This window comes from Babylonia areolata, chromosome 30 (genome assembly GCF_041734735.1).
Source record: "Babylonia areolata isolate BAREFJ2019XMU chromosome 30, ASM4173473v1, whole genome shotgun sequence".
NCBI classification, from domain to species: Eukaryota; Metazoa; Mollusca; class Gastropoda; order Neogastropoda; family Buccinidae; genus Babylonia; species Babylonia areolata.
Genome location: NC_134905.1, coordinates 18,881,538 through 18,892,650, shown reverse-complemented (window position 1 = coordinate 18,892,650; position 11,113 = coordinate 18,881,538). Strand labels below are relative to the sequence as shown.

The 11,113-nt window shown below is 41.7% G+C and overlaps 1 protein-coding gene across 1 annotated transcript; it reads right to left on the bottom strand.

Annotated features, from left to right (window-relative positions):
- Positions 1 to 1,571: 1,571 nt before the first annotated feature.
- Positions 1,572 to 3,116, bottom strand: LOC143275609 (E3 ubiquitin-protein ligase MSL2-like). Its single transcript, XM_076579848.1, has one exon. The coding sequence runs from the start codon at positions 3,114 to 3,116 to the stop codon at positions 1,638 to 1,640; it is 1,479 nt and encodes a 492-aa protein (XP_076435963.1). The 3' UTR covers positions 1,572 to 1,637.
- Positions 3,117 to 11,113: the final 7,997 nt, after the last annotated feature.

The window sequence follows — 11,113 nt, the reverse complement described above, 5'->3', positions numbered from 1 at the left end:
CTCACATTTTCAGGTGGATAGCAGTCTGAGAGGGATGGAGAACTTAGCTGGTTGGCGAAACTTTCTTGAACTGGTTCTGCAAAAACGTTGCCCGAGTTTTATCATGTCTCTTAATAATGCCCGTTTTGTTTACTGTTTTAAGAAATGATTATGAAAAAAACAAAAAAACCAAAACAAATAAAACATCAACAAGTAAAATTATACAGAATAACAACAACAACAACAAAAATGAAAGAAATACAGACGATGACATGCCTTGTATAATTTCCAAAATGACTCAAAAATGACTCAAAATGACTCAAATTCATTTTACAGTTTTTTAACTATAGACTAGAGTCATCAGAATACAGACTTAACATTCTGCTCACTCACTCACACACACACACAAAAAAAGAGAGAGAAAAAAAAAGAAAAAGAAAAAAGAGTGAATTAAGCCAGAAGTCAAACATAAACCTTCACAAATTAATAATCAATAGTTGCAAGCTGCATGATATTCCGTAAGCTGACACAGCATCAACATCACCACTGAGCACAGTAATTATTACTGTTTGTATTGCACAGACTTTCCTGGTTAAAGGCACTTTGCAGTTCTTCTTAACAAACTGTGACAAATATTCTGAATTCACTAGATCACAGCCTGTTCAACTGACAATCATTTCATTTCTCATTATACATTCCAGTCTGATTGAAGTTCATATATCATGTGAATTAACAAAATCATCAGTTAATTCTGATCATCAGTTCTAATTCTCTGTGTGTGTGTGTGTGTGTGTGTGTGTGTGTGTGTGTGTGTCCCTCCTGCACATTTGCACAGTCGTTCTCCATAAGACTTAACATGCTCATGCCCATGCATACACAATATTAAAAAAATATATAATAATAATAAAAAAAACCAAAAAAAAAACAAAACAAAAAAAAACACCCAACAATTAAAAACATCCAGCTTATTCTTTAAAATACAATGAACACACCAGAATTTCCCCTCCTTTGCTCAAAGGAGATACAATAATATAACTAGGCATCAAAACAATAATATAACTGTCATATTTGAACTGGGTTTTATCGGTTTGTGGGATTGACCAGTTACGTGTATATATATATAAAAGGGAAAACCCCATCACAACAGCTAATATTTCAAATCAAATTTCAATGAAAGTTATGTGAACAAGCAATGATTTTTTTTGTGTTCAAAAACATTATTTCACAAAGTACATATTGGTGAAAATCCTTTCCTGTTACCGAGTCAGATACTACTGCAAGTATAAACACAAAGTTAAGTTGGTGAATTTGAAACAAGTGATCATACAAATAACGTACACACAACAAAACTTGTATGAGATACAAACAACATTTTGCGCAAAAATACAACAACAATGATCAATGCATAAGTAAACGGGAAAACAAACACACACAAAACAACAACCAAAGATGATAAGAAAAAAAGTCTCTAATAGCAACAAAAAACATTGCTTTTGACTGTTGAAAACAAACACACAAAACAACAACAACCAAAGTTGACCAAAAAAAAAGTCTCTTATAGCAACAAAAACCATTGCTTTTGACCATTTAATTAAACATGAGACGAGATCAATGATCCCCCCCCCAAAAATCTCTCTACAAAGAAGACGTGATCAGTTTCAAGGAGTTGACTCCGGAGACAGAGTGGGCATGGTGAGGTCGTGTTCACCGTCTGACCTGTTGCCCCCATCACCGTTCGTCATGGCCGTGGGGTGGGTGCAGGGGTTGCGACAGCCCCGACACAGACAGCTGACACACGCCTGCTGACTGCTGTAGCAGGGACAGCGCTGCCCCGAGCACGTCAGGCGGGACGGCTGGTTCAGGTACGCACAGTTGCACACTTTCCTGGAGGGCTGTGCCAGGCCGCCGGACACCGAGAGACTGGAGGCGAGGCGTGTGCGCTTGCACGGCGGCTCAAAGTCGATGTCCTGTTTGTGAGCTTTCTTCTTCTTGTACTTGCCTCTCACCTTGACCAGTTTCAGCTTACACTGTGCGGGGCCCACCGCCTCTTTCTTCACCTTTGACAGGGGCGGTGTGGCTCCTTGGTTTTGTCCTGTGACAGTCGTGTTGTCCTCTGTGGATGATGTTTCAGGAGGAACCTTGATGACTGTCATGTTGTCCTCAGTAGAGGATGTGTCATGAGGAACTTGGAGGGCAGCCACGTTGTCCCCAGCCGATGATGTTTCATGAGGATCATGTAAGACAGTCATGTTGCCCTCTGAGGACGATGTGTCATGAGGAACCTGGGTTTTCTCCTCATGCTGGGGGCCGCTGCGGGTGACCGACATCCACTGGTCTTGCTGGTCGTGAACGTCTGCGCGCTGAGGCCCTGCAAGGGGTGGGGAGAGTTTTTCTGGGCTGACGATTCCGTGGGTGCAGGGTGCCAGAAGAGCCGGCATCTTGTTTAACTCCTCCCCGATCACAATTTGGCTGCTGTCCGCTGTATGTCTGTCCAAGGTCTTGACCTCTGACTGCGCAGTGGTCAGTGGGGTTGGGGAGTGCGGCGACTGTGGCAAAGACACTGCACTGTCGCTTCGGCCTCTGCCTGTAGTGGCGGCACTGTGGCCTGGGGTGTGTACCTGAGGGCCCCGTGGGAAAGACACCAGCTTTGGCTCCGGGGCCATGCCGTACGTGGGCACACAGGTGGGCATCACCTTGTTACAGATGACGTAATCGTCTTCGAACGCCACTGCCTCATCCAAGACGCGGATCAGTGTATTGGTGTGAGCGACGCTGGCGCCGGCTTTACGAATCTGCTCCCCCATGTCGCTGTTGTTGATGAACACACACATCTTTTTGAAGCACAGAACAAGCAGTCTCATCCCCGGGTTTTCCACAAATCCCTCGTGAGTCCGGCACCAGCTGCACGCTGGCCGAAGCCGCATCTTGCCGCCGACACAGGAGGAACAAACATGGTGTAAACAAATGCCGTGGCTCGGACCTTTCGGCTTCAGCAAAATATTGCCACAAACACAACATGACAGCATTTGACGAAGACATGGCAGATAGCTGTACAGATCCACCCAGCTACTCTTGTTCGAAGGATCAGCTAAAAGCATGTACTTACAGGTAGACAGATAATATTCGTACGCGTTCATTTTGGCGTCTGCCTCGTTTCTCTGCCGATCAAAGACTTACTCACTTCCGTGACGCATGATTCGACACTCTGATTGGTCAAGGATTATTCATTGATGACGTCAAGTATGTTGTCGTCCAATCACGTAAACGGAAAACAAACCACCAGTTCGCCCACTGACACGCTTTGTCAGTGGCAGCGTCGTCAACGCTGTCTGCAACTGGAACAGCACTCTGCACTTTACAAAAGAAGACAAAGACAAAGGAGAGTTTTACGAACGAAAATCCCCCCGCCATCCAAAACAACAAAAAATGGGAAATCTTACGTGACTAAAAACCAAAACAAAACAACTGAACAAACAAGAAAATGAAATAATATAACAACATTGTTGCCAAGTTATTCCGTTAACATACTGTTGAATGTTGTATTCATTTCCAGTGTTTTCCCCCCGACGCTTTCGATGAAAGCGAGGTTTCCAGTCTGCGAAACAGACCTCTCTCTCTGTTTCTGTTTGTCTCTCTCTCTCTCTCTCTCTCTCTCTCTCTCCCCACGCGAACAGGTGGGTATTCTTGACCTGATAATAATTCATCTTTTTGAGGCAATATTCATTTATATTCGTCCAATGTAACTTTTGATGGAAACACTTAACTGAATTAAACCGGCTGAAGATCGACTGAGCAACACTGACGTGCCATGCACACCCCCCCCCCACACACACACGTACACACACTGAGTATCAGTTTGCGACTTTCTTCAGTGGCATTGCACTTCATGAATTTACTGCCTTCTCTGCGATCGACAAGAGAAGAAGGGCCTCTTATAGTGTCACCAGCTCCGGTTCTGATCACTGATGACTGCAATGAGACTGACTCAGCCTCGCACTGAGTTCAGCACTTAGGTTATCAGTTCATTCAGAGTACACTGAACTGACTGACGACATTATATCGAACTGACCACATTTGCCAGTATTTTATGGACACCGTTGCTGATGTATACACAACTATTATCGGGATGTATCGAACTGACCACATTTGCCAGTATTTTATGGACACCGTTGCTGATGTATGCACAACTATTATCGGGATGTATCGAACTGACCACATTTGCCAGTATTTTATGGACACCGTTGCTGATGTATGCACAACTATTATCGGGATGTATCGAACTGACCACATTTGCCAGTATTTTATGGACACCGTTGCTGATGTATACACAACTATTATCGGGATGTATCGAACTGACCACATTTGCCAGTATTTTATGGACACCGTTGCTGATGTATACACAACTATTATCGGGATGTATGTATCCGCTGGCCTGATAGGGATCGTTGTCTACAAACAAGCAGGTCCTTGCTACATCAGAGACAGACACAATCAAAGAGAGACAGACAAAGACAGCAACAGCCCGGGCATCACTGTTGCTCCTGTTGGCCTGCCACAGCGTAGCTGTCAGTTCAGCGTGTGACACATGTCAGTCTTTTGATCTGTATTGATCTAATCTTCACGTGAAGCTGGCCATCTTTGGATCATCTGTATTGATCTTTTGATCTGTTGCCTCCACGTCAGTCAGTGAGGCTGGTCGTCTTTTGATCTGTATTGATCTTTTATTGTGTCTTCACGTCATCAGTGAGGTGGGTCGTCTTTTGATCAGTATTGATCTTTTGATCTGACTTCACGTCGTCAGCGGTGAGGTAGGTCATCTTTTGATCTGTATTGATCAGTCTTCACGTCAATCAGTGAAATGGATCGTCTTTTGATCTGTATTGATCTGTCAGGGCTTCCCAGCCATGCTCTGTGTGTGTGCGTGTGCGTGTGTGGAGTGATGTGGTGCATTGCATCATAGGCACAAGAATGAGATATTAGTGTCTGTGGTTGCATTCCTTCAGCATGGTGGAAACACAGCATGGTTCTTCACTCCTGTAGTCTCCCTTGATGAAGCATTCCGCTGCGTTGTATCCTTTCTAATTTGTCCACACAGCCTTTGTTTGTAGCAGGGGTCCCATACCTCCTCTTCTTCTTCTTCTTCTTCTGCGTTCATGGGCTGCAACTCCCACGTTCACTCGTATATACGCGAGTGGGCTTTTACGTGTATGGCCGTTTTTAACCCGCCATGTAGGCAGCCATACTCCGCTTTCGGGAGTGTGTATGCTGGGTATGTTCTTGTTTCCATAACCCACGGAACGCTGACATGGATTACAGGATCTTTAACGTGCGTACTTGATCTTCTGCTTGCGTATACACACGAAGGGGGTTCAGGCACTGGCAGGTCTGCACATATGTTGACCTGGGAGATCGTAAAAATCTCCACCCTTTACCCACCAGGCGCTGTCACCGTGATTCGAACCCAGGACCTTCAGATTGAAAGTCCAACGCTTCAACCATTCGGCTATTGCGCCCGTCAGGTCCCATACCATCCTTGTATACTTCAGGGCAGATTGCACAAGTGGCGTTAAATGCAGTCTTCTAACAGGTCTGAGGGCAGTATGGTAGTTAGTTACAGAAAGCTGACGGGAGAGAGGTGGGGGGGGGGGGGGGGGGGGGGGCGAACTAGCTTTTTTTTTTTCGTGGTCCTTGCCACGTGATAGCCGCCACTTTTGGTTGACAAAATCGTACACTCCAAGGTAGGGGTTTGTACTGACTTGCTGTAGTATTTAACCACGCAGATTGCAGAAAAAGTCATTCTTCCTGACCGGGGTAGGTAGGGTTGGAGGAGGCAAGGCACAAACTGTCAGGTGTTTGGTGTGTGTGTGTGTGTGTGTGTGTGTGTGTGTGTGTGTGACACCTTTAATTATTCAAATGAATTTTAAATAATTAAAAAAAACCACACACACACACATGCACACACACACTTTGCTTTAATTAGTCAAATGAATCTTAAATATAAAACAAACACAAACACAAATTCTATTTTTTGTGTGTCACTTTTTTTTTTTAATTGTCCCATTGAGAATAGAATAACATGCACCTTTATAAAAAAAACAAAAACAATCTACAATTGTATTTAAAAAAAACAGTCCTCACAAAAATTACACAAAGAAAGATATGCTCACATTAAGCTGACTAACAACATACAGATTTAATGTAAAGGGAAAAATACTTTCAAAATAAAAATTTCCTCGAATTGGACATTAAAAAAAGAAAAAAAAAGAAAGAAAAGACAAAAGAAAATCAAAAGTATGGTTCAGTTTAAGGCACACAAAAAGAAACAAAAAGAAACAAAAAGAAAAAAAGAAAAAAAAAGAGGTTGCCATTTTTACTTCAAGGGGTACAATGCTGAGTTTGGAAGCACTTAAAATGAAAAGGACTGGACAAGAGCACAGCCTTCACCACAATAGTAGACAACCCTCCCCCCCACCCCCCACACACCCCTAAATAAAAACAAACCTACCATAAAACCCCACCAAAAACCACTAATAAATAAAAGCAAAGAAAAGAAAATGACGGTAAACTTACAGGTTGGAAAAGATAATCACCTCATGTAATCAAGTGATTATGAGGTAAAACAATTCATCAGTGCTGGTAAATGTGTGTGTGTGTGTGCCTGTGTGTGTGTGTGTGTGTGTGTGTGTGCGTGCGTGTGTGCGTGAATGTGTGTGTGTGTGTGTGCATGTGTGTGTGTGTATCTGTGTGTGGATTACTTGCTTGCCTGCTTTGGATTTCCAGTTTCTCCATGACAGAATCTCACACATATGCTGACATGCATGCATGGTTATTGTCAAATTTGGAGAGACAGAGAGAGAGAGAGACTTGGGTTTTTTGGGTTTTTTTTGTATTTTTTTTTATCATTCATTTTAGACCAAGGCCCTCCATGAAGGGGAATGTGACCTCACAAAGAACAATCATAATTACCAGTTAAGATCTTGGAGACTGAGGACAATACAATACAGCTATGAAAATATCAAGTAAATCAGGAGCATTCAAAAAAAACAACATAACAATCTCCCCATATGTAACGGTTGTCTAGAAAAAGAGAGGGCGAAAGGGAGACAGACAAAGAGTGACAGAGAGACGAAGAAGAAGACAGAGAGAGAAAGAGAGAAAGGGGGGGGGGGGGGAGTACTGGGGGAGGGGGGGGGGTATTCCAGGAATACTGACTTCAGCATCTGATCAGCACATCACTGATAGCACTGCAGAAAGCATGCACTGTTTGTCATGGGAACGCTGACTTTGTGGTGAACGCTGGACAGGTATATAGTATCCAAGTACCACACAAAGCACACGCTGCCTGTCTTAAAAAGTCAAACGATTAGTTCACACATTGTCATAGTGAGAACTTTGATTCAGAAAGTTGTAAGTGAAAGAGAGAGAGAGTGAGAGAGAGAGGAAAAACTGGCCAAAACACACACACACACATGCAAAAAAAACCCAAAAAAACCCCCAACAAAAACCAACAGGAAAAGTCAGCAGCAATGACTTCACATACTAACACCCGTTCGCAGAAACCGCACAAATGTATCACGCAATGTTGAAATGCTGGCAGTGGTGATTTTTAAAAAAATATTCTTTCTTTTCCTTAACTGTAAACTTTTTTTTTCTTTCCTTTTTTTTTTTGTTGTTGTTGCAAATGTTACAAAAAAATGTAATATGTCTGACAAAAAAATTTAAAAGTAAAAACTGGTTAAAAAAAAGCAAAAAAAAAAAAAGCTATAGATTTCTGTAATAAAAAAAAAAAATCCCACAAACATTGCACCATCAATGAAAGGTAAATGGACAGAAATTAAAACAAAAAAACAAACAAAAACAAAAAAAAATCCAAACCAACAACAACCCAACTAGCACCACAGCAAAGGATTTCTGCGGGTTTGGCTGGGGAAGCCAAGTGATTGTCTCCCTTCACCTGTCAGACAACCATGTGAGATCAATTCTTTTCCACACACTGAACAGAACACTTCACCCACCCCCACCCCACCCCCTCCTCCCCTTGCTGTCCAGGCATTCCAACCCAGCAGCTGGTTGTTTCTAATGTCAAAGTGAGCTGGTCATTTTCAACAAAAACTTCACAGCTGGGTGTTTCTAATGTCAAAGCGAACTTATTTTCAACAAAAACTGCAAAGCTGATTTTTTTTTTTTTTTAACTTATGCCAACGTGAACTCAGTAAAAAAAAAGAAAAGAAAAAAAAAGAGATCAAAATAAACATTCTATCTTTTTTTCTTCTGGTATATTAGCAAGAAAACCCAGGTTGAGAGAATGTGCATCTTTACATGGTTAAAGACAGAGGGAGACAGAGAGGAGAAGGGGTGTTGGGGGGCTGGGGGCAGTTGAGGGCAGAGGGCTGGTTCTTCAATTCCCATTGCACGTGTACAACAACGAATATTTCAACTGACATAAAACCAAGTGCCACTCCCCCCTCTCCATTCTCTCTGCAGAAATCCAGCAATCTGTCAAGATTGTCACAAACTTTATCTCTGGATTGCAGAAACACCATCAAAAAAAAAGAAAAAAAAAGAAAAAAATGAAAAAAAAAAAGAGAAAAAAAAAAGAAAGAATAAAGAAAAAAGGGCCAAGCACAGACATAACATCATGAGGTACAAAACTGATCTGACTGCTAAAAATCAGCAACAACCATCTGAATGTAGAGGAGAATTATTTGTCAAATGACAACAAACAACAGCGATACACAGAAATGCTGCCGCATATTCTTTGGGTCAAACCTAAGTGCACAACCACGACGGAAACCGATCAAGACGAACTGGTATCAACACCACTTTACAAAAATGACGTCCCAACACACAAAAAACATGCAAACGCATGTTCACGCAGTCACATAAATTTGCGTTTAACTCAACCGGGGAAGCTGCTAAATTTGTAAAGTTCTTCAAGGGGTACAAGATCAGCATAATGAAGACAAAAGTAAACAATAAATTCACAGTCTGATAAAGTATATGCATATAAACAAAGCAAGCATGTTGTTTTATGCTAAGCAAATCCAATTTCACTTTCACAAAAACAATTAAAGACACATCTCTAGCATCAATCAAGACCTGAAGCACACCTGAACATATTTTTGTCAGAAGACCTGTGACCTACTGTAAAGAAATGAAAAAGCAGCTGACACAGTTTAAAACTGTTAACGATCAAGATCCTTGGCCCAACATAAACCAGTCCAGTTTCCTGGAGCCCAGACTGTATTTTGTATTTGTATTTCTTTTTATCACAACAGATTTCTCTGTGTGCAATTCAGGCTGCTCTCCCCAGGGAGAACACATCGCCACACTACAGCGCCACCCCCCCTTTTTTTTTCTTGTATTTTTTCCTGCGTGCAGTTTTATTTGTTTTTCCTGTCGAAGTGGATTTTTCTACAGAATTTTGCCAGGAACAACCCTTTTGTTGCCGTGGGTTCTTTTACGTGCGCAAAGTGCATGCTGCATACGGGACCTCGGTTTATCGTCTGATCCGAATGACTAGCATCCAGACCACCACTCAAGGTCTAGTGGAGAGGGAGAAAATATCGGCGGCTGAGCTGTTATTCGAACCAGCGCGCTCAGATTCTCTCGCTTCCTAGGCGGACGCGTTACCTCTAAGCCATCACTCCACATATAGTTTTTCTACGCCTTCTGTGACCGCCTCCAGTGGAACTGATGATAGAGACTGTTTTACTGGTCTCCACGTTTATTGTACTTTATCCCCCTCCCACCCCATCCCCGAGCCAAAAAGCGAGAGAGAGAGAGTGAGTATTCAATTTTCCAGTCACATATCTTTGAGTTGTTTTCAGCCATTTTTGAGAAAACAAGACAGACACACACATGATCTCTCTCTCTCTCTCACTCATACACACACACATATAAACACAATCTCTCTCTCACACACACTCTTTCTTCCCCTCCCCCCTTGTCACCCTTGTCAAAAGACTTTCTGATTTCCACATGACAGAAGTATTGATTGAATGTCATCATTGTAAAGAGACTTTCTGTTTTCCACCTGACACTGAAGTACTGACTGAATGTCATTATTGTCAAGAGACTTTCTGTTTTCCACAAGACACTGAAACACTGAATGTCACCCTTGTCAAAAGACTTTCTGATTTCCACATTACAGTGAAGTATTGTTCAAATGTCATCATTGTCAAGAATGTCTCTCTGTTTTCCACATGACAGTGAAGTATTGTGTGAATGTCATCATTGTCAAGAATGTCTCTCTGTTTTCCAAATGACAGTGAAGTATTGTGTGAATGTCGTCATTGTCAAGAATGTCTCTCTGTTTTCCACATGACAGTGAAGTATTGTGTGAATGTCGTCATTGTCAAGAATGTCTCTGATTTCCACATGACAGTGAAGTATTGTTCAAATGTCATCATTGTCAAGAATGTCTCTCTGTTTTCCACATGACAGTGAAGTATTGTGTGAATGTCATCATTGTCAAGAATGTCTCTCTGTTTTCCACATGACAGTGAAGTATTGTGTGAATGTCATCATTGTCAAGAATGTCTCTCTGTTTTCCACATGACAGTGAAGTATTGTGTGAATGTCATCATTGTCAAGAATGTCTCTTTGTTTTCCACATGACAGTGAAGTATTGTGTGAATGTCATCATTGTCAAGAATGTCTCTGATTTCCACATGACAGTGAAGTATTGTGTGAATGTCATCATTGTCAAGAATGTCTCTTTGTTTTCCACATGACAGTGAAGTATTATTGTGTGAATGTCATCATCGTCAAGAGTCTTTCTGTTTTCCATGTGACACTGAAATATTGTTTGACGCAACACACTATTTGCTGCAAAAGTTTTTTTTGTTTGTTTTCGGTTGCAGTATGAAATATTGTTTTGGGTTTTTGGTTGCGCCATGGAATATTGTTTTTGGTTGCCGTATTGGTTTTTGGTTGCGCTATGGATTATGTTCTACAGTAGAAGGCGCAGCTGTAAACTGCCAACTTTTGGCATTCCAGTGTGAAAAATCAAGAACTGTTTATAAAAACGTGACTAGTGAACTGCATCCTCGATTAAAAAAACAAACAAAAAAAACAACAACAAAAAACCAAAAAAAAAACCAAACCAAAAATCTTTAGCAAACAGTTTGTG